We start from the raw sequence: 24958 nt of genomic DNA on the forward strand, positions 1-24958 counted from the left end.
TCTTCATAAATGGTCGTTCATTCTACTTCTCTCCTCCTGATCGTCTGGATCATCGTCGTTGATAAATTTTATCTGGTGGCTCGATGGTCGGTCTGGCCTTGATTAATCGTAGAAAAATACCAATGCCAAAGATTTTCCTTACGATCGTGACAAATCGATTCGAGGAAAAGTTGGAATAAAATTAGCTGGACGATTAGTATTCTGTTATAAACGATTCGATCTTGATGTTCCGAGTATTTATCGAATGATATGTACAGAATCGAATCAGGCGGAAATCTTGGATTTCTTGAATTTATAAGATTTACTCTTATAGAATTGATGACTGTATCATATACGTGGAAAGTTCCAGTCGTGTTGACGTTTCCAATCGACTTCACGAGATCTTGGTGATACGACTGTCCAATAGGCTCGCGTAAATACATCGACGAAAGGAACACATGCTGCGGGTAGAATGCGGTTTGATCAGTGTGTTTTGCTATCGATATAAGTTCAAATGATTCACACGTCAATTACCTTATCGGCAATGTTTCTAAGAAAATTATATGTATCATATTCGGTCAATCGTTCGGAAAGATCGCGATTTATCTAAAGAAGATAAAAGATTTTCGCATGAAATTTCTTAGGAAAAATGTAAAATATGTAATACGGACTTTGGAATGTTTTACATTCATCGTAGAGATATTGCACATAAACGAGTTGAAAACACGCATTGAACGGCGGATTTCTACAATTTTTTATTTTTCTGAATGCAACTAAGCAGAAATTTGATTCATCGACTAAATATTATAACGAGTACTATACTTCGGAAATGTTGTATATTTTCGCGTACTATGCGCATTCTGGGCGTTCTTGTATCTACGAATTTCCCACAGATGTATAAAACATTACCGGACTAATAATCGTATATCATTAGGAAAGTTGCTAAGACGATGGCGTCAGCGAGAGTACAGTAGATTGCTTTCTCCTCGGATGTCGGTGTCGAATGCGTTTCCGCGCGTGCACCCGCGCGCGCAACTGTGACGACGAACGCGAAAATAGAAGTCGCGTATCGCGTTTCGTGTCTCTCTGACCGGCACACGTGGACAATGACGGATATCAGGGAGGAAACAGCAAACGGGCGTGACGATCATCCGGGTCGAACCGACAAACTGATTGGCAGTATTTATTGAAGTAGGTGTCTTATGTTCCGCAGAGAAACATGCAGTCGACCTCGATGGCATGGAACACGTTCATCCCATTACCACCACCAGGAAGCAGGACGCACGCCACGCCGCATTCCGCAATGACAGCGCATGTAGGCCATCATCATCCCGGGCCAGGTGCGGCGGCGGCGCATCCAGTCACCGTCGCGCAGCAACAGCAACGCGAGCGCGAGGAAAGGGAACGCGAGGCAAGGGAGCGGGACGCGAGGGAGCAGCGACAGCGAGAAACTGAGAACCTGGGGATAAGGGAACACCTGGTCGCGGCCGAGAGACTGCACAGGCAAGCCGAGGCCAGGGACCATGTCGCGGCACAACAGAGAGCCGCTTATTATGCAGCCACTGCGCCTCCGACTCAACAGGTACGTATGCGCGTGGTTGTAACGATCGAGAGATCGATCAAGAGAGAACGGGCGCACTAACGCCGATACTCGGCTTAAACGTTCGTTTCTGCGGCGATTGGTATATACCAACATTGGTAATATCGCGTTAATGGTAGTCATTCTGGTTTGTTTTGGCGCAGGTGTCTCGACCATCGAGCGTACCTGGCAAAGTCGATTATCCACCACCACCGGCGCACTCGAGGACTTCCAAGTCGTCGCTGCCCGTTAGCAGTCTTCACGAGAAACCACCACCGGTGGTAGGGCCGTCGCACAGTTCCCTGCCAAAGGTGGAGCCAAACGTCGGCCTGTTCAGTTACTCGACGTACCAGCCACAGTCACCGTATATGCACGATATTAAGGTGAAGAGTGACGTAGGTCAACCGCACAAGTCGTTACCGAGTAAAAGCGGTTTGGCCGGAGGTCTCGAGCGAGACCATCACGGTCGGGAGATTCTACAGAATCCTCCTTCTTTATTGCCGGATCACAAGAGCTCGGTGATAGTGAAGAACGAAGGTCGAGAGCTTCCGAAAGTGCCGACGTCGCAGCAACACTCGCCGAGTCCGAAAATCATGCCGTATCTGAACGTACAGTCGGTCCCGCCGCAGCACAAGCCGTACGAGTACAGAAGTCCGACGCAGAGTCCTCACCATCTTCACCACCTGGACGGACTACAGGCGGCGAAGAGCATACCTCAGGGTCATCACCGAAGCAGTAGCGGGTCTACGACCACAACGCAGTTACCCAGTCCGCACGGACATCCACCGCATTCGCACAATCGTCAGTCACCGCACGCTCAACATCCTCATCAGCCACCGCATCCATCGCCACCCGAACCACGTTATCTTACCAGGCCGGAACCCGGCCTACCTTATGCTACTGCCAAGTCCTCGTATTCTTATCCACATCCGCATCCGCCCACGGCCTCACCGACCTCACATTACGCCGCGCCGGCAGGCTCTAAGCCAAAAGTCAGTAGCCCAGCGCCGCCTCACATCTACGGGAAACCGAATTCGGGTATTATGACCGGAACGCCGGTCTGCAGAGCTTCCGAGCCGGCAGTCGCAGCCCCGATACCTCTCACCTCGAAGGCCAGTAGCTCGCCTTACCAGCAAGTGCCTCACCATCACGGGGCGCCGCCTCCACCTCTACCGCCACCCGCGCACAGTAGGTCCGTCTATGATCCTAGAGGTTATACCGGCTCGATGCCAGCCGCGAAGCTTCCACCGCCACCCCTTCACGGTTCTCCACCGACTGCAGCTTCGGCGCCCCTGTCCAGGCCCATCGCGCATCCAGCGCATCACACGAGTCCCCATCAGCAACCCGGTCAGACGGTGCAACACGCGCAACCACAGATCAACACCTCTTTCCAAACGCAGCCGCTCGATCTCGGAGTGGAGAGATCCGGTTCGCCTAAGAGGAAAGCGCCCACTCCGTCGTTGACCGAGAATTCCGGCCAACCGGTTTCCCTGGAAGTCTGCAAGAAACGTAGAACGGAGGAACCACAGCCACTATCGTTGCAATGTGTCGGACCACCGGTTCTCTCGAGAGTGAGCGAACCGAGCCCGTTGATAGCTTCGGCGGCGACCTCGATCACCACCGTCGTCAACACCACAGTCGCTTTATTGGCTCAATCGAACACACAGACGACACAGGAACGTACCGTGACAGCGGTCAGCCCAACGCCACGAACTGCCAGCGGTGATGGTTCCGTGAGACCGGCCAGTACGGGTAGTGTCAGCTCGTTAAATCCGACGGTGAGCGCGGCACCGAGTCCCGCGCCCATTCCCAGTCCAGCACCCTCCACGGCGCCCAGTCCAGCACCTAGTGCTCCCGGTACGCCCGCCAAAGCCAATCCGAGTACGGTTGATAGCGAGAAGTCCAACAGTCCCGCGCCTAGGCCACCCAGCAGTACCAGTTATCCCGTACACAAACTGAAGAAGGCTTGGCTTCAAAGGCATTCCGGCGAAGATGGGACGGAAGATACAACGGGCGTCGTAGGTAGTGGTACTTGTGTCACTTTGCCTATGAACATCTCTCAAGCACCGTCGCAGTCGTTGAACAACAAAGAACGCGACACTTCTTCGAACGTCTCCGGCAATACGACCACCACTTGTTTGCCTAGCGCCGTCAACTCTATTCACAATATTGGTAGTATGGCGGTGAACAGCATCAATAAAAGCAAGGTCACTGCCAAAAGTAGTCGTAAATCGGCGAACAAAGAATCATTAAACGGACACGCAACGGACACGAAAACGTTACAGGAAGACTCGTCAAGCAGCGACCCGGAAAGGAAGTCGCCGCCGAAAAGGAAGCCACCCAAGGTATCTATATGGATCGTATCTATCTTATTACTTTTCTAGAGTCGGACGTCTAAATCGTTTGGACTCGTTGTAGTGACTCAATGTAACGTCTGTTATATTATTCTTGCATGGTTCTCTAAATAGGTCGTGTTCTGAATATAACTGCTACATCCTTTCCTTTATTCATGTCTACGCTATTTTTCTGGTAGTATGTAGATTTTCAATGTATCATTAGTAACGGTTTTCATCGTTATCGTATAATTAGTAGTTCAATTGTGTCGAAGCATGTACACGATTATTACGTCTGCTGCAAAATCACTGTAGCGTCAGAGTTGCGCGTTCGAATTTCCCGCCACGGTTGCGTTTGTACTTGCCGCCACGGTTGCGTTTGTACTTCCCGCCTCTTTCGCCGCCATTTTGATAATACTGCTCTGCCAATACAAGCCACAAGTAGAAAGGTGTCTTCGAACGTTGTACGTGCGATATAATGAAATTATTTTGGCACGAGTTTCTCGAACTTTGACGCTGATATATGTGCTCTACGAACGATTATCGACCGTGCGACATGTATAACTCTGAGTGGATAAAATTGGTAAAGTGTGAAGCGATTTCTTTCTTTATATATTCGCGATTAAAGAAACCTAACCTCAAAACGATTGTTTGAATTCTGTTATATATGTTCGATTTTTGAGAACTTGTTAAATTATTCTGTTGTTTATGAGAGAAGAACTATCTTTTTTAGCTTCTTTTTTATTTTTCTGCATATTAAACCGTTCGTTTGAAATTATCTAGACATATTGCATGTAACGTAATTCGATTCGAAAATTGATTTGCTTGCAATAGGAAGCCATACTGTAAACGATATATATGAATACGGTACGGTGTGCGTGCGTCGTGCGTGTCTTTGCATGCGCGCGCGCGTATATCTAGGTTTTTGTAGTATTTTGGCAGTAGTTTCGGCAAGAGCATGAACTTCCTGACTACTTAATAATCTGTGCCCTGTGGTAGGTAAAACGAAAGAAGGGCGCAGCACGGAGGCAGCAAACGACCGCGGAAGATCAGCGGAGACGAAAGGAAGACAAGCAAGCTGGAGGGACTGGTGTAGGCAGCGAGTCTAGTAACGAGAGCGAGGCTGGTTCTGCTAGCGATACCAGCGAACAGTTGGGTTCCATTCAACCTACGTCGAGGGTGCGGCATACCACGGCCAATTCCAACAATTCCTCGGGAAACGGTTAGTTGACGTAGCTTCTTGTAAATGGACTTCCCATCAGGTGAACTAACTATTCACTTGCAGGGTAAGTGATCCGTGTTCCATGGTCATACACTTAATCCTTTCTATAGAGCCATGCGGGAACTCGAGAAATTCAGGAATACCATTGATTGATCCATTCGGATTCAAGCATTGAAATAAATTGAAATAATTATCGAGGAACACAAGTAAAGTAGATTATTGTTTCTTTTTAAGTACACAAAAAATATGCTAAAATGATAGATAAATTATACAAGATTATTACAGAAACCAGTGTTTAAAAAATTGTTATAATTTAGAAAAAATAGTTTATCACAGCGACATAAAATATTTAACTTAATTCCAATATTATAAAATAGTAGGATTCAGTAATAGAAAAAATATTGAGCAACTTTTTGAAATAGATAAATAATATAATTACAATGCAGATTCGATAGAATTCAATAACGCAGATTGTTTGATACATGTCACAGTTAAAATGTTGTATTCCTGACACTCTTTAGGTTCGCCATGCTCTTGAAACCCTTGTTATCCCGTTTCGTACACTTACCCTGTTTCAATATAAAATCCTTGCTTGCTGTTTTCAAATATTCTAATAACAATTATTAGGAAAAAAAGATGATGAAATAATGAATTGATTAGTATATATACATCTATGAAATACAAACAATATAACGAGCTTTTTAACACTGAACTAAGTTATTTGTGTATAAATGGCTAAATAAATGTTCTCCATCGTTACTCAAATAGATCATACTTTTTGTTCAATAGGAAATAATAAGGAACCGAGAAAACGAGGTAGAAGACCAAAGACTACGAAAGGTAACGAATTGGGCGGAGAAGATCAGCAACCTCGTCAAAAGAAAGAACGTAGAGACGATAGTACGAGCGGTGGTAACAGTGGGCCAGGTGGAAGTGGTGGTAGGGGCGATCCCTTTCGTAGACCTCCGATATCACAATTGAAAAAAACCGGTGACAGTTGGTTGCAAGACGGCGCTTGTTTCGAAGTAGCTCCAAAGTTAGCTAAATGTCGTGAGTGCAGATGGACACCGCACCAGCGCTCCAAAAATCTTCCTCAAAATATTTTCTGCAGATTTTATGCATTCCGTAGATTACGGTACACGAAAAACGGACAGTTGGCTATAGCAGGATTTAGCGATCCTCATAAAGATGCGTCTGAGGTAAGTATTCGAAATTGCCGCACCTTTTATCAAGACACGTTTGCAAGAATAACGAACAATCGTTTCGTTTTCGTGTTACAGGTAGATCTCCGATTATGGTTACCAGGAAAAGAGAATACGGATACGAAGAAGGATGAAAAGTCCGACAAGAACGATAAAGAGAAAGGAGACAAAGAAGATCTAGATTTAGAAATGGCTCACAGACTGCTTCGCCAAGTCGGAGATCAGTTCTGTGACCTCTTGCATCAAGAAAAGGACGCTCTTCAACAGCACATGGCAGAAGGTAAATTTTTCATGTTGGATTCAAACATTTAGGTAACATGGTCATTCGAAAATACAGAGTAAAAATTTGAAAAATCAATGTTTATGTGTCTTCACGCATGTTTCATTGTATCGATGTTACGTATATATAAGATATTATGAGAATAAATTTGAAACAAAAAACAAATTGAATATATTTAGCATGAGATATGGTCATTTAGCTTTCTTTTTTTTTTGATTTCATTATTGTGTATATCATTCATTTACGTTGGAAATATTTAATTCGATATTTTCATAAGCATGCAATTATACGCGAGGAAAATTAGCTTGGAGTATTTCCTTTGTTCGCATGATTTAACGCTTTGCGTATCGATTGTTTCTCCACCTTGACAGCAAGTTCGGGACTTGTAGACGGAACAGTCGCTTGGAAGAGAGTGGTGCAAGGTGTTCGAGAGATGTGCGATGTCTGCGAGACGACCTTGTTCAACTATCACTGGGCCTGCGGAAAATGTGGCTTCGTCGTATGCATCGATTGTTACAAGGTGAGAACATTTCTTTTCATCTTTATAAACCTATATTCATTCGTAAGACATGATGATAAATAGTTCGTTGAAATCCACGTGATTATATCTATAAAAATCGAGCTCTTTAACTCTGACGTGTGAAACGTAGCTGCGTTATATATCTAAATTTTTATTCGCGGAGATTTCACAAATCATAAATGTTATTAGGGACGCAAGAATGGAACAATCAAGATTTGGGGAGAGAGCGGCAAGGATAGAGACGATTTTTCGTGGCTTTTGTGTACGAATAGGCAAGTGCACGAGCCTGAACGACTTATGCTCACGCAAATTATCGCCGGCGATAGCTTGACACGTCTCGGGCAACGGTTGCACGAATGCCGAGCGGAATGGGGAATACCACAGCATTGTGGTTGCTCGCTAGTCGTTCAAACCTCTCCCAACGAATATTTGCGGAACATGATAAAAGGCGACACGGTACCGGTTCTGAACGGTAATGTTAAACAGGAAGTTAAAGAAGAGAAGAAAGTGAACGAATCGAACGGATCGTCGGAGAACAAAACAAACGGCGAAGATAAAAACTCTCCGCTGAATTGGCTGGCGGATGTGGCTCTGCAGAATCAGGATAAAAACGAAAGTGGTTCTAGCTCGGATTCCGACGAGGATCGAGATGGCAATTACTCGACCTTGAGAGAATTGCTTATCCGACCGTCCCATAAATCAAACGGTAGTGGATCTAGATCGAATTCACCGACCAACAATTCCGGCAATGTTAACGTTACTTCCGGAAACAATGCGCAGAATAACGTCGCGAAATCTGGCAAAAAGTCGAAAATGGACACGCTAGATGAGGTTATATCCAGCGTAATAGAACATAGCGTGAAGAAAGAGAGGGAAGGTGAAGTAGATGATGAGAAACCGAGGGAATTGAAGCATTTCGTTAGAAGATACAAATGGACGCAGAAAGGAAGAGAACCGTTGCCCATTCGGATCATGACGCTTACCGAAAGTAAGAGTCTGTATCCGGATGTACCGCACTCATGGCTCTGTGATGGAAAGTTGCTCAGGTTAAACGATCCAAACAATCCTAACAATTATAGAATATTTCAAGACCAGTGGAAACGCGGACAGCCAGTCATCGTGTCAGACGTTGCGAAGTCGTTAGATATCAATCTGTGGCACCCGGACTCGTTCGCTAGAGACTTTGGCGACGAGAAGAACGACTTGATCAACTGCATGACCGGAAATTTGGTACCGAATCAACCAATGCGTAAATTCTGGGAAGGCTTCGAACACTTCTCGAAGAGATTAAAGGATGAGAGGGGAAATCCGATGTTACTGAAATTGAAGGACTGGCCGCCCGGCGAAGACTTCGCGGAATTATTGCCATCGAGATTCGCGGATTTAATGAAAGTTTTGCCGTTGTCGGAGTATACTCATCGAAACGGAAGATTGAACCTGGCCAGCCGTCTGCCGGATTGCTTCGTGAGACCAGACCTGGGACCCAAAATGTACAACGCTTACGGATCGGCTCTTCATCCCAATAAGGGAACAACCAACCTTCATCTAGATATTTCCGATGCGGTCAACGTTATGGTCTACGTGGGAATTCCGAAGGATGCCGATAACGACGAATACGTCAAAGGTATTTACCATTACTTTGTGTCGTTTTTATTTAAAACAAATTAAATTTCGAAGAATTAACAATCGTGAATTTGGTCATGCAATTAACAAGCTTATCAATGTTGTAGAAGCACTACGAGCGATAGACGAAGCCGGCTGTGACATCTTGACACGCCGTCGTGTTCGTGAACGTGGAGAAGCACCGGGAGCATTGTGGCACATATACGCAGCACGAGATGCCGACAAGATCAGGGATCTATTGAACGCGGTGGCTTTGGAACGAGGGGCTCGTTTGGAGCCGCATCACGATCCAATTCACGATCAAAGCTGTTACCTCGATGGACCTTTGCGAGAACGGCTGTACCGCGAATACGGCGTCGAAGGGTAAGCATTGCGTTCATTCGATGATCTTACTGTCTCTCGTAGTTTTCTGAGGTATTTGTAAAAATAAAGATGTGTTTCTCTCCCTTGTTACAGATACGCTATCGTACAGTGCCTAGGCGATGCAGTATTCGTGCCAGCTGGCGCGCCGCATCAAGTCCGTAATCTTCACAATTGTATAAAGGTAGCCGAAGATTTCGTATCTCCAGAAAACGTGTCGCATTGCTTCCACCTAACGCAAGAGTTCCGTGCGTTATCGGACACACACACGAATCACGAAGACAAGTTGCAAATCAAGAACATAATCTACCACGCGGTGAAAGATTCGCTGGCCGTATTGAGTAACGTGAAGGAAGAAACTCTTGCCAAGCTTAAGTCTAATAATGAGATAAAAAAGGAGGAGACGTAGCCCTAGGCCCCCTGTCGCGGTCGCAAGAGCCGTTGATCGTTGTTTGATTAAAGTCTCGCTATAACAGTGAGTGCGTAACCTGTTATCCGGTCGTGTATCGGTCCACCGAATAGCATATGCCCGGGATCGGTTCGAGACGACAGGAGGATTAATCTAAGATGCTCCGAAGAAACCTGTATCAAGGTGCAAGAATTTGTTGTGATATTTGACGAGTAACTCAAAAGTTTCATTTTTCGATATTGGCTGAGCCAATGAGATTATTCGTTGTTTCATTTGAATTTTCCTTTTACACATACTTTTTCCTTCCTCTCGAGCAACGTGCTTGCGGACATGAAGTCCGTGGCTTTTTTTCTTTGAAGTTATGGAGTCGGTCTCGCGAACGAGCGCGCGCCGCGTCCGTTATCATTGTGATACCTATGAGGAGGACTTTGGATCATACATTATTTGTAATTACTTATATCGTGCCTGTATTCAATACATACTGTCTATATTATATAAATGTAGATAATGGATTATTGTGTAATGAATTCTTACTAGCAACTACGAAAAGGATCGTCTAGAGGTACCTTTGTGCAATTAGATGTCGATTAAATTGTTAGCTGGATCAGTGATACTTGTCGATCCGCGTTATGTGCTCTCGTGATCTGGTGCTTTTTTGGTATCGATTTAACGAAAGCAAACAGAAAAGCGCTTTGCCAAATGGCCGATATATATTTCCTGCTATCGTCCTTGTGTTTCGCGCGGGAGGCGAGTGTAAGAGGAGAACACTGCCTAAACTGTTCGCAACGGTCAAGTTTCTGGAATAAGATGACTCGACCATTGCGCGTTAACGCAATTACACGTGATAAATCGCAGTTCGGCTTCCTCGGGTATATACGTTTTTCAGTTTGTTTTTCTTCTTCGAAAGATATATCGGCTATACCGAGCAAAGTTTGTCCGAAGGTTTGTATGACCATCGTCGTTTAAATTAAGGCATCAGAACAAAAATAACAAGGGAAATTGCTAAACAAATCTTTCGATATTACCTTTATAGGATATGAGATATCGATGAGAGTAGACTCGATGAATTTAATGTTTTTATAGATTGGATTAACATTGTGTGGCCCAGTGATGACCCAGTAAAAAGATGAAAATAAAGTGAAAAGGAGGATAAGAAAAGAAGCAGGAAAAAAGCAAAGTAAAAATGATCTGTTATTTTTGTCGAATCACGCAAACCGTCTATCCGATAGAGCAGCGATATTCTAATTGTATTATAATTAATATCGATAAACTATGGTAACATTATTTAATGCAAAGTAAAGCTGTAACGATTTTCGAAGTGCCAATGTTGAACAATGTGGACAGTCTCGCGTGTTTACACGTTGTGTATCGTACGTGTATAGGTAGGCAAAAAAAAAAGGAAGAGGGGCAGGCAAAAAAAGAGAGAGGGAAGAAAGAAAAAAAAAGAAACACAGATTAGTCATGCAGAATTCACAGATGAGAGGCCGAGTTCCTATCATTCAACTGTTCTCATATAGAACAAACCGCTGCTATTCATGGTATGTTGCGCAATGTCTGAATTCTTGAAAGCCATTGCCGTCCTCGTTCATTGTGTTCCACGATGACATTTTTAACACACTCGTAAACCGGGGAATATCATAGTTGAACGTTCACGATTTATTCGCAACCTCAAGCGGTAGCAGAGTAAGATGAAGAAGAAGAAGAAGTAGAAGATGGAGAATGAAAAAAGGCGGAAAAAAGAGAGAGGAAGGCAACAGCTTTCGAGGACAGGTGTATGTGATTTAGCGTCTCGCGCTGTTGGTGCGCTTATCGATCGTCAGATGTTCTCTACTGCTGGTAATCTCGAAACCGACGTGCAAGCAACAAGCGAAGAAATAAGGAGAAACAAATCACTGGAATCCTGGAATCCGCAATTTCTTTGATCTCAACATTCGTCTCTAGCATACAACGACTTGACTAAAATAATATTTAACGAATGAATTTTTAAATATCTCTTAGTGTCGATAAGTAACGTTAATATTACGGAAATTATAACAAGAATAAAAAAAAGTACCCTTATTATTCACAAGCGACGATTATGATAATGATAATTGATGATAACGACGATGTATAAAGTTATAGAAAAAAAAAAAGTAAATAGGCATACTCTGTGTATTATTGCTGCAGACAAAGCTATTATTCGTTCTCCCGCTACGTGTATGTAAATACATTTATACATACTTATATGTATACATATACATATATAAATACGAAAGAAAGTTAGGCTTTAAGGGATTACACACTCCATAAACTATGGACAAAAGAATACACCTTACACGCGTAGATAGATAGTTTATTATACCATTATTAATTATTATTAATTAATTATTATGATTATCATTATTACGATTAATTATAACGAAGAAATACCGATATTTAAATGTTGCTGAATAGGAACATGATACGAAGCACGACTATCGAACGTCAGTGTATAAATGAGGGTGATTATGAAAGATTGCTTGTATGTAACTGCATAAACGCGTGCGTGTGTTGTTTTTTTGAGCGAAATTCCGGGAAGAATATACGAGTGAGTGAGAGCGAGAATGAGAACAAGGGGCCGTGTATTGGGGGCGGAGTGGAATGGATGAGACAATTGTACAGCCCTTAAAACTCCTACAAAATATCCACCCCCAAAGTCCTACACTACCCCATCACCGGTCGCCCCCAGTCATAGCAATTATGAACCGCGGGCCGGCAGGTCTGAGTATAATTTTTTGTACTGTGTAAATGTAAGAACATACGTTTGAATAAGAAAAATGTTTATATTACAAAAAAAAAAAAATACAGTCTGCGTACCTTTATTCGTTACATTTAACCACGCTCCTAGACACGAATCGAATTTATACGAAGAAATACGTCCAACTTTGTTTTCCCAAGTTCGAACAAACGTACAAAAACTTAATTCTATTATGAGACTTGTTGCGTATAGCTCGCACGCTAACTTGTTGCTTATTGGCAACGTTTCGACGGTGATCTCTCTCACGCATCGTAGTACATATTAACGCCGTGGTATTCAGGATATTAAAATATCAATCACGTCAATGGCATCTGACGTATTCAAATTAATTTCGATCCATATATCGCTCGGGATTGAAACGTTCAAATTGGGTTCAAAACGGGATTGAAGTACGAGGAAGAACCGCTCGTTCATTGACTGCGTTGCCCCACGTTACCGACAAAAAATTGATTTTGTGTATCTACCAGACGTGCGTCAACAAATTCGCTGATACAATTTATAAAGCGCAAGAATTTTGGAGCTTTTTTGCGAAAACTCTGCAAGATCCTTTGAAAGCATATTAATATATACGTGACTGGTATTCGAGCGCGCACATTGAAACACGTACCGATACGTGTCCGGATTATAATATACTAACAACGATTCTGCTTCCGTTCCAAAACACACCTGGCTTGTTTCCGGCGTTGAATTTGCACGAAATCGTATAAGACTTGGGGAGTCAGAGAGGCTTTCGACGTTAACTATACTCGGCCAATGATAGCATATCCGGCGTGAGAAGGACAGGCGTCCGATAAACTATGGTACAAATCTGTAGTTAATGTATAGTATGGTATAGTGTCGCCTACACACTCACGCTTCCAAGATGGCGCTCAACCTACGGAGAGAAAGACGATCGAGCGTCTGAACGGGTCGGAGCGGTTCTGCTATAGCTGTGTCAAGCGTCGGACAATGAACGAGTGCCGGACCGATCTACTTGTTTCTGTCATCGCTTCGACCAATCGGTCATAAGGATAGTGTTGTGCGTTTTGGTGTGGAAACAAAATGTGTAGCCACAGACAGAGGATCGTTAGGATAGAATCGAAAATAAGTACGTGCTAGTGCGATTCTTCGGTTATGTCAGTGCGTTAAGTCAAAATGGCAGCCACGTTAACTGTCGAGCAAGAACAGGTAAGCGATTATAAAATATTCGTATAAAATATATCGTGTTCAAAAGTTGTTTCAACCGATCTTGCCGACATCTCGAAACGATCGATCGCGATCTTTTTTTTACTTCGATCCCTACACCACGTACGTGTTTACAACCGCGTAATATAAACATTGTTCGTTTCTCTGGCGCTAATCCTTTGAATCTTCCCGATAATTTTCAACGGAAGTGACAAAAGAACTAAATTCTTCCTGCTCGATAGAGCTTCAAGAATGTCTTTCGACGAATTGCAATTGCGATTACATTACTCAACGTTGAATATGTTAAACAAACGCGATAAATAGACTCGCGTGTGTACATCGTGCTTTAATCATCAATGTTTGTACAACTAGACATTGTCATCGTGACAATAATGTTCGATCTTTTTGCCGATTGAGAATTTTCGGAACATCGTATTATCTTATTTCTCGTGAATATGTCAAGATTTATGTACAATTCCGATAGAAAAATTGTCATATACCGTGATAAATAAATCATCGAATAGTATGCGGTTGATAAACAAAAGGATTTTGTGGCTTTATAAGGTCTGCGTCGCGGAAAACGACGAATCTTCCGCTCTAAAAATTCAACCGTGGCATTAAATAGAACGTGTGCGTCTTTCATAAGCAAAACGTGACGTTGAAATTAAAACAAAGCGAGAACTGTCGGTTAGCAAAGCTTTATTAAAGTATCGATTTACGATATTAAATTTCTTGACCCTGGAATGAATCTATCCATTTACCGCACCGGTCCCCGGCGAGCGTACTATGGCGGAAGTTGCCGGTGGGTAGGTAGTCGGGCACCGGAAGTTATATCGGTACCCAGGGCATGTACACAAATCATTGACGAATGACTGTTACGCGTTTCGACAGTGTAGAAATGTTGCGAGACTATCCCATTGTTCTAAACGTGTCTCGTATAATCTTCTTTTTGATTAATGATCATCTTCCTTTTATTAGAATTCCGCGCATTCTGTGAATTAGCGTTTTTTGTTCGGGACATATAAAGAACCATTTAAGCGGAGAAAGCAGTTGATGTTTTATGTTAATGTTAAATTTAACGTGAAATAAATTTCAAATTTAACAAGATCTGCTTTGCTGAAAAATGTCTGATCAATCTCGTTGTGTTTGCAGGCCACGAAAGAATTTATAGAAGCAGTTAATAAATGCCGGGCTGGAAGAAGAGCCGGTCCAGTATCGTGGAGCACGGCTGTGAAATTTTTAACAGCGAGGAAATTCGAAGTTGCGAGAGCATTAGCGTTGTACGAACAGCACGAAGCCACCAGAAGGCGAGAGGGTCTTGCACTTTTGTACCCCACTCAGGAACCTTTGCTCAGTGAATTACGCACAGGAAAATTTACAGTTTTAGTAAGTTTCTAATTTTCGTTGAAAATAATCTGAATGTGATCTGGCGTTTTCGATTACATGATGTTTATACGTTGCATTTGTGAAAATGTTGTAGCCTTCGAGGGACGCTACAGGGGCAGCCATAGCTATTTTTACAGCACATTTACACCTTCCACAAAATACCACGCACCAGACAACGTTACAAGTGAGTGTGTAGTTAAAAACTTAAAATAGAAGATCATACCATAAGAGACGTTGTAAATTATTAATAATGAAACTTTCACTGTCTCGTTACAGGGTGTGGTGTACCAGTTAGATGCAGCGCTAGAAAGTGTAGAAACTCAAAAGCACGGTCTGGTTTTTATTTATGACATGTCGGATAGCAAATACCAGAATTTCGACTATGACCTCTCCCAAAAGATTCTCACCCTCTTAAAGGTAAGTTTCACACCCGTGCACGCGCGATCTCAAAACGATCTACGCATCCCTCCTACATATATTTATTATTTAACTCTATCGAGATACAAAAAGGTAGCGCCAGAATGATGAAACACCTCGTTAAATTTAAGTCAGTTATTATAAACACTGTTAAATCCTGAATAAATAAATTTATTACACTTTGACAGAAACTTAATATATACTCCCGCGACTTAACAAATTTACCATTCTCGATATTCACCTTGGTTCATTCACGAATCTACGTCCGGAGTTTACAGAGCGCCGAGAAACAAAGAGGCTTTGTTGGTAGCAACGGATCGTTCCGAATGTAGGCCATTATCTTTACACAGGAAATTTAATCAACATCTTTGGCTTTTATTCGTACCACGGACGAAATCAGACCGTGTAATGCACGCATGTGTCGCCAGTCTGTGAAAAAGATTAGCCTAATATGCGAATGCGTAACGTTGCACGCTAGAAAATATTTGAGACGCGTGTATTGGACCGTGGTACCTCCTAGTTGGTGGCAAAAAGGGAAGGAGCGGGTCGCTTAGAATCTCGATTATATAATACGGAGCAATACATAAAGTAATTCCGAAGCGTCTGCTGGTGGGGTACATAGAAGGGTGTATCTCAAAGAACAGGGAAGTTTAAGGGGTCGTTAACGCTTCACGGAAACCCACTTGCAATTGCCCAGTGAGCCGCGCATTGTGAGCGAGGCAAGGGAGTTTCAAAGGTTTTGGTCGAAATGACGCAGTTATAGGATATTCGTGAAACTATTTCTAACGAACATTTTTACGTCACCGGGCACCGAGGTAAAAATAATCATCAGTTTAGTCGGATTATTTATTAGGAACCGGGGATAAAGTAGAATTCTATTCTGAAACGTGTGTCTAGGGGAAGTATATAAAAGGAAAATGCATAAAGGTACGTGATCGCTTTCTATTCGACTAATAACGTTCCGATACTCCTTCATTTTCCGCTCTATTATACCCGTCTATAGCGTATAATCGGTCGCGGACTGACTACTACTTTTCCCGATAAAGTTTCGTCTTTTCATCGGTTATGGACTGATAAATTAAAGTTCGTATCACGCTAAAAATAGCGTGGCCCGTTTCGAATCACGTTCCTCAAGGGCGTTCGCACTAAAAACTAGGAAAAGGTGCTACACGGTGAAGGTGATATTTTGTTTACGTAGTCAGATCTTGCGGTTAAAAATAATGCGGAACGTTCTAGTTTTAGCGGTGGCGAGTTTTAGAGGTTGATAACCCCCGGATTGTACGCAACACGATTCACATATTTCAGCGAATTCTGATTACCAAAGTATCGGACATGAAGCAAGAATAGGTCCTCGGGTTGAGAGACACTGACATAATACGTCACCGCACGTAGGATCGCACCTTTGCCGGGGGAGGGGGGAGAAAGAAATTCGTGTAAGGGATGCTAGAGCGGTGGTAAAAAGAAGGGGTCGTTGGCGCGCATGCGCGCATACGCGGGATAACGTCGCGACGCTCGTGGTCAGTAATCATCGTGACCCCTTTGCGGCATTATCGTGCACAGATCGGAAGAAGTTACAACCTGATTCCACCGTTTGGATCGCTGTAATTTCTTCGAGTTGTCGAATCGTCGCGTTGTTCCATCCGAATACGCGAACCAACCACTTCGCGGCACGAGAATGACGTTGTAACAATCGGGAACTGTAGCAGCGCGAGTTATGCTCGTCAACCGTAGAAAACGGTTATTCTAATTTCACGCTATCGATTGACTGACCGAGTGTCGGCAGTGATTTCGATTCCATCGATTCAACGACCACTGGATATACCCTGGTGATTAATCGAATTTCAAGCCGATCGAGAGCGCTCGATTTATCGTTACATCGCGCTTCGTTCGTACACTAGATAATCCATGTTCTACGATCCGTCGTTTGATAGGTAGATCGCCTAACGAGCTCGTGTCATCGATGTCTGATAAAATATTCGCTTACAGTGCACCTTTTCGCGACATACGGTAAACGAAAATTCTAATCTATTGATTGATTGTGCTCAAGTGCTCGTATCACACCAAAATACCCTCGTATGTAGTATCCTCGATCCCGATTTTCATCTGTTACGATCTTCGATATAGGAAATCTGTTTGTATAGCGATCGGTAATCGTTCTGAATCGATTCGAAACAGCTTCAAGTCGTCGACACCTTTTCGTTGTGTTTTCGCGGGGTTTCGATGTAATAGAGTTTATGCGCTTAAGATCGTAAAGATGTAGTGGTGCTGCTGCTGCTGACGTCGTTGCCGTTACGGTACTTCCGCCCTCTATATACATCACAGAGGGTACCGAGGGTTAAGTTACCGTGTTTCCTGCATTTTGCACAACTCCAGAAGTGAGAAAGAATTTTTCACGCATTACACGTTCCTATTGATCTGAAATCTTGAATGTTCGTCGACCCCGCGCCTATGAATCGTTTGTCCCAGTTCAATTGAATTTTGCATCGTTTGATGCAACGCGTAACTAGCCTATAAGACAGGTTTACCGTTAAATTGGATCGAAACTCGTGCCACGTAATTCCGTAGTTTTCCTCTAGAACGAAACCCCTTCGCGTGTAAAACATATATTCGAAGATTGCTTGCAGTTGGCACTAAAACGTAGTTCTCGGTTTATATACCATTCTATTATTGCATCGTCTTGCAAAGGTCAAATTTGAAAGTCGCTCCATTTCGAAAATAAATCCTGCACTTGCGTTAACCGATCGTTTTTTAATATCTTTTATCTTTAAGACACACAGATGCGCGCGCGCGCGCGCGCGCGCGATGCACACAATGTTTTTTTTTTATAATAATATCGTTATATAAAAATAAACTGTATGTTATAAACTGATCGATTATTCGATTATTCTTTTTTTATTCCTTTGTTTCTGCAGTTGACTACTTGCGTAAATAATTCGTTTATAAGCATATGGTTTTATACTTTACGGTGTCGCATGTAAGATGGAAAATGTAAATATTGAACTACAATAATTTCGGTCGAGTATACGTACTATAACGATGACGTATTGTTTCAGGGTGGTTATCCAGCAAAATTAAAAAAAGTCTTAATAGTGACTGCACCGCTGTGGTTCAAAGCACCCTTCAAGATCCTTCGATTATTCGTGCGTGAAAAGTTGAGGGACAGAGTATTCACCGTATCCATTCCTCAATTAACGTTACATATCCCGCGGGAATCATTACCGCATCGCTTGGGCGGCACATTGGAGATACAGCATGAGGCATGGCTTCTCCACTGTCTTAAATCCATGACAAACAGGGGAGGGGGTGAGCTTTGTGAGGTCAGTATTCTAATTGCGTCCATTTGTTCTAGTAGATGCCAAAAGAATTCTTCAACAATGATTCATGGATTTCTTATATGTGTAGGTTACCCCCAGAGTGGGTACTCCTCTTTCGCCCACATCGAAAAACCACACGATTCAAAATCCCAATGGAACTACGGTCAGTAGCTCAACTAGTCCTATAATCGATAAAAACAAAGTTAAAAATGGTATCTCCAATATTGGAGATATCGAGATTACGAATGGTGATATCTGGATGGCAACCGATGAGGCACCATCTCCAATACAGCCTCCGTCCTCAGCTAGTTCAGGGTTTAGCGACGACGATAGCTTACACGGGGATCTCGGCATTCAGGCCGTTACCATGGAACAACTCATCGAAGAGATTCATTCGAGAGGACGCGCAGGTCTAATAGCGGAGTACACGGAAATTAGGCAAAGACCGCCCGAAGGTTCCTTCAATAATGCAAAGTACGCGAAAGCTGTTATTCTTTGAGAAATATGTTTCGTAGGATTATCACCGAATCGTCGTTTGACAAACAATTTTCGATACATTTTTCAGATTAAGATCGAATCAGTCGAAGAACCGGTACACAGACGTGCTTTGCTACGATCACAGTAGGGTATGCCTGTCGCAAGTAGACGGGGACGCTACATCAGATTACATAAATGCTAATTTTGTTGACGGTTACAAACAGAAGAACGCGTTTATTAGCACACAGGGTCCGCTGCCGAAAACTTGCGGTGATTTCTGGAGAATGATTTGGGAACAGCAAACGCTCGTTGTCGTTATGACCACAAGGTAGGTCGATAAAGGCACATTTCCCTGATTGCTTTGATATTCAACCGGAAGAGTATCCGTAATTTTTGATGGATTTTAGAGTGGTGGAAAGAGGTCGCACGAAATGTGCACAATATTGGGGTCCGGAACCGGGAGACGAAGTACAAGCGGGAGGTTTTACAGTAACCACTCTTGAGGTCGATACGAATCCCGATTACACGATGTCGATGCTTCTTCTTACAAACAACAAGGTATGTCTCGGTGTTGGCTTAACTTTCAAGGACGGGAACTGACACTCTCGATGTTTAGAAGTTTCTGATCGATAAATACATTATGCTTTTATTTTAGACTGACGAGGCAAGGGAAGTTTGCCATATGCTGTACACCGCGTGGCCAGATTATGGTGTCCCACAATCGGCCAGAGCTCTATTACAGTTTCTAGCCTTAGTAAGACAACAACAAAATAAATTACTTGCTAGTAGAGGGGATACGTGGGCTGGACATCCGCGAGGACCTCCTATAGTTGTTCATTGCAGTGCCGGAATAGGAAGGACAGGTATAAATACCGATATTCACGCGAGTTTCAAAGAAAACGTTTAGAGAGTACAACAAAGACACTTATCGCGGGATATTATTTTTCTAGGAACATTTTGCACATTAGATATTTGCATATCGCGACTAGAAGATACTGGAACTGTAGACATTCGTGGAACTGTGGAAAAAATCCGAGCACAGAGGGCCTACAGTATTCAAATGCCAGACCAATACGTTTTCTGTCATCGTGCTCTGGCAGAGTATGCGCTTTCCAGGGGCATACTTAGTTCACAACATCTTGCTATGTTACCTCCAACCATAGAAGAAGATTCTGATTAGTGTGTAACCTTTATTATCATGTACCAGATTGATGTTCTTCCCGAGTATGCGTAACAATCTCCTTACATAGCCTATTTCTAGCTTAAATAACTAAAAGTTATTTTTTGCTATCATCTCCATTGATGTAATATTTCAGATTTCTACTCTTATGTTAGGCTATATGTTTAGAGAATATCTAAAGAAAGACTAGTTTTTTCAAGGCCAATATGTGCGAACAGAAACCTTCCGTTTTTGTTCCTTGGTATTTTGCTCTGTGAACAAGCGATTCGATATTAAGAATAAATGATGTTCTAAGTGGCGCAACAGTGCCAATTAGAAACGGCTGTCCGAGTAATAGCGTGAAACGTGGCACAATCGGATGCCGGTCCAAGTTTAACCCTCTCATATGTAAATTTTATTGTACATTTTAAAAGATGACTACGAGTTATTTAAAACGTGTAAAGTATGAAACGTCTTACTTTATGAACATTCCATTTGAGAACAATTACTACGTCAATTAAATTAATATATAATGTATACAAGTATGTGAATTATGCTATTTCATAGGTTTAAAGAATTTTTCTTATATTCTGTGTTACGCGTACCAGAGTTAAGGTCACAAGACTTGGCGCTCTAACCGATAAAATGCAGTTTCATTCATACAGACTTTATTTATTATATTAGTGTACTACTATATGAATTAATACGTTTGATAGATAAATAATAATTAATAGTAGTTTCTTCTATAATAGTATGCTTAGTTTATCGCCACTTGCATTATCGCGTAATATGTACTTTATATTCTAACCACGATTAATTGCACTCTCCGTTACGATAATTAGTTTCGCATTTTTATCGTCATTTACGATTTGATAGGACTTGAGCCTATTTTGTTAAACTTGTACTAAATGCTAGCTGATTTTTGTTGTTTCTACGACGTGTCTTTCATACTTTGAACGCCTGTCTAAAAATTAAATTATCAAGTACAAAGTTTTAAGGATATATTGTTATAGAATCTTTATATGAGAGGGTTAAAGTTGTAAAACTGATTTATTAAGGATGAAGACCTAAGTATAATGAAACTTAAAAAAAAAAAAAAAAAAAAAAATATGAATGTTGCGAAAAATCACAAAACTATGGACGATATAATTTAAGCGGCCGATCGGTCACTGATATGTAAGATTTAAAGACCTACAAATATATTATAACGTGTTACAACGGCTTCCGTCATACAGGAACTAAGTAATCGATGATCGTATTTAATAGGCATTTTTGGGTAACCAAAGATTATCTCCTACACCGTCTCAGAACAATTACAATTGAATCGCGTCTGGATATAGTTGGCTGACACTTTATAAAGGGATTCTCTTACAGGGATTGTTAAACAGGGATCATTGCATAGATTAAAAATACTTCCAATTCGATGAAACGTTGAAAAAATTTAGGAAAGTCGTACGAAGTTGAACCTTTAAAAGTGGCGAATGAATACCTCGAGAATCAAACGTGCTTCGTTTTAGCAACGGTAGGTTAGTGCAAAGATATCAAGCAAATTCAAAACGCGCTCTTCCACGAAAGCCTTCGTGTATAATACGAGAATAAGAGAAAGAGAACAGTGTGATTTACAATTGAAATTTTTAGAGAATCGACCACTTGTTTCGAGCCATTAAATATTTAGGTTGATAATGTCGAAGTGTCGTAAGATATACATTTTTGATTTCATTAATCGGTGAATCAATAGATCAATACCGTTATATTAACTTTCATTTCGCGATAGCTTTTTCAACAACGTAATCTTATCGGCCGGAAAACGAAATGTATTTACACGAAGAAAGTATGTGAATGTTGATATAATTTGAGGGCGTGTCCAAAAGCGCTGTTGTAGATGCAAACGCTTTTCAATACGAATTTTTAGCATTTACTCGTTAAAGGCAACATTGAGAGGTTTTTTGAAGGTGCGTTGTGAAATGAAGCGCGCTTATATCAAAACAAGAATAGTAGAAATTCTGTTTGGGGACCGTGTTTGCATAGATGTTTTATCTGAGAATTACTTATTAAAACGATTTAAAAATCCTGAATGTCGATGTCGATCGATGTCCAATTTATAGCTAACACTCTGTCTAACCGTCTATTTGTTGAATGTATATTATAATAGTTGCAAGAAAATCGTAATACTAAATTGTTGTTACAAAGGCAATTGATATTACAATGAATTTTTCTTGCGTCTTAAATTTAATGTATGATACGAATTTTAACGGAGACATCGTGAACTTGTTGTTATATCGCGGAATATAATATGTGATAGCCGTTTAGATCGCTCTCGATATACGATTTTATAATTGTTTTTTGTTTATAAGAACGCTGCCATGTTAGCGTAACGTTTAACTATGAGTTTTGCGTTTTATTTAAATTTCATGATCTAGAATCTAGATTTACCGTTCGACTTATCTTGTAATTTATTCGATTTGATTTGCCATTACGCACTAGACGATACCAATGAACTCATTGGAACGAGAATCTTTTTTTGCCGAGAAAATTCTTTGCCCAGAACCCAATGCGTGTATTTTCTGTACAGTCTGTATATTATGCGCAAAATTTAGCAGGGTCACTTCGACCGATACATCGTCTCAGATCTATCGATAGTGAACCGTTTTGTTAGGAATACCTTCGAATTTTATATAAACGGAAAAAAATGCTGTTGTACTAAATGCTTAGTCAGACTTAAATAAGTTTCGAGCAATTTTAATGTATACACGTTCCTCCTATTCTTGGGTTACCTTAAAAAGGGCATGTTATCCGTACAATCATATTTATTATTACTAATTATTATAATAATTATTATTACTATTACTATTACTATTATTATTATTATTATTATTACCACTACTACTGCTATTATTATATTATATTATATTATATTTCTCTAACGTTTGTAATTAGTTCACAGTGCCCTTTTATATTATCTATTATATTTATTAAAAAGATTATCTTAAAGTATTCATACGATGTACATAATACGCACATACTATCACGAAGTCTTAAGGTTCATTTAAACCTCCATGTTCTCAGGGTTTCACTTTCTAAGAACCTGCTAGTTGGAAATGTAAAGAAAGGAGGAAAAGAAGAGAGTTGCATAATAACAGTCAGTCGTAACGATCCGTTAAGTCAAGGAAAAGCACGAAATTTTTCATAGTACTTTTTTGTTCTTTTGAGATTAAAAAGCAAAAAAAAAGAAGAAAAAATAAAATAAAATATTCAAAGTATACGCGTAAAACATCATATTATGGTAATACACAATGCCAAAAAGTACATTTTTCTTTCGTTCAACACAAAGTTTCTCTCTTTCTTATTCGTTTTTTATTTGCGAACAAGTGCAGTCTGTGAATACGGAGGTTTTATCGAGTTCTCATTTTCTTCAAATGAAAAAGAAAATTCCGACCCGATGTTTTCGTCGTTTCTCTCTCGCTCTCTTTCATTCTAATTAAGTGTGGATGTAACGTGTGATTTTGTAGTAATTTGTGTGTGTCTATTTCATAATATCCTCAGACGTGTATCGGTATACCGAAGATAAATGCGCAAAAACAGAAAGAAACTACCGGAACAGGTACTAAAGTTTTTTGTCACGTACTCGGGCGAGTAACGTATGTTCTAAACCCCTTAGAATAATTTTGTCTTGCGTATTATCGAAAAAGTAAGGGTACAGATAGATTAAACTAATCAATTCAACAGTATTACGATCCTATATAATTTTATATTCTTAACATCATCCCTTTTCGCGCGATCAGTATTCTCTCTGCTCTTTGTTCGATTATTCTCATTCCTGTAAAAACGTTGTTTCAACCGTCGTTGGTAATTTATTTGAGTTCTACGATTCTCTAAATCGCACCTCTGAAGTTCCATTGACGATATACATTTTCTAGAAATATAATTAAAAAAATTGATATTCGCTCGGATTTTGTACAATAAAAAAGTTAGAAATGAAGGGGAAAGAAGAATCGATATCGAAAATCTAATTATTCTATAATTAAATTGAAATTCTTGTTTCAAGTATAGAAGGTAAATCGTACTGAGATATTACGAACAACAGAGATTTAAATTAAGAGTGGGAACGAAATATTGTACATATGAATGACTTTAAAACAACTATCGCACATAAATGTATCTAATAATTATTTAATATATTGCAAACATAAATGGTATTCTATGTTTCTATGGTTTCTAAAATCCCAAGATTCAAATTTACATCCGCCATTTGAAATTTCAAATCACATCAGATGGTAGTTATTTTGCAGTGGGGTTAAAAGTGTTACGCATGCGCAGCGTCGCCGATGCACCAGCGCAGCATCTCGTAATTTTTAAAAATAACGGTTAAATTTTCATCATAACTTTAAAATATATTTGCGATTAAAAAATATTTATGACAATTAACATACAACACACAAATTACATCATTACTGCATACCTTAGTCCTCCATTTCAAATCACGAGTCCACTGGTTCTATGTTTTCCAATATTATCATCTCAACAGCGTTAGCAAAAGACAGGTAACGATTCTTCAAGATGACATCCATCTTAATCCAACGATTCGATTTACACACAAACAACGTAACACACTTATTATGTATTTATGGCAATGGAAACGATAAAAAGGAAAGTAAGAAGATCATTTCACAAACAGAAACAGAATGTTAACGTTGGCGGTAACAGCTGATTCAAAAGACTGACCTCTGGCGGCGGCCACTAAACTCATTAGCATGGAAG

The 24958-nt window shown here is 41.1% G+C and overlaps 2 protein-coding genes across 6 annotated transcripts in view; both read left to right on the forward strand.

The window, feature by feature from the left end:
- The window catches only part of LOC100643532 (probable JmjC domain-containing histone demethylation protein 2C), a 227361-nt gene extending 216689 nt beyond the window's left edge, over positions 1–10672 (forward strand). For 3 of the 5 annotated variants that reach the window (XM_012311264.3, XM_012311265.3, XM_012311268.2), the window contains exons 10-18: positions 1175–1561; positions 1723–3903; positions 4891–5113; positions 5903–6312; positions 6394–6595; positions 6967–7115; positions 7305–8739; positions 8846–9101; positions 9195–10672. In XM_012311264.3, coding sequence (XP_012166654.1) covers positions 1175–1561; positions 1723–3903; positions 4891–5113; positions 5903–6312; positions 6394–6595; positions 6967–7115; positions 7305–8739; positions 8846–9101; positions 9195–9507 — 5556 coding nt within the window. In that variant the 3' untranslated portion in view covers positions 9508–10672. The remainder of the gene's footprint in view (positions 1–1174; positions 1562–1722; positions 3904–4890; positions 5114–5902; positions 6313–6393; positions 6596–6966; positions 7116–7304; positions 8740–8845; positions 9102–9194) is intronic. The other 2 variants (XM_012311267.3, XM_012311266.3) reach the window with 2 other exon arrangements.
- A 2453-nt stretch (positions 10673–13125) lies between these two features.
- Positions 13126–24396, forward strand: LOC100643769 (tyrosine-protein phosphatase non-receptor type 9). Its single transcript, XM_003397323.4, has 10 exons — positions 13126–13450; positions 14600–14833; positions 14928–15017; positions 15110–15250; positions 18304–18567; positions 18653–19038; positions 19130–19369; positions 19449–19599; positions 19697–19904; positions 19992–24396. The coding sequence occupies exons 1-10, from the start codon at positions 13418–13420 to the stop codon at positions 20219–20221; spliced, it is 1977 nt and encodes a 658-aa protein (XP_003397371.1). The 5' UTR covers positions 13126–13417; the 3' UTR covers positions 20222–24396.
- The last annotated feature ends 562 nt before the right edge of the window (positions 24397–24958 follow it).

Source organism: Bombus terrestris, chromosome 8 (genome assembly GCF_910591885.1).
Source record: "Bombus terrestris chromosome 8, iyBomTerr1.2, whole genome shotgun sequence".
NCBI classification, from domain to species: Eukaryota; Metazoa; Arthropoda; class Insecta; order Hymenoptera; family Apidae; genus Bombus; species Bombus terrestris.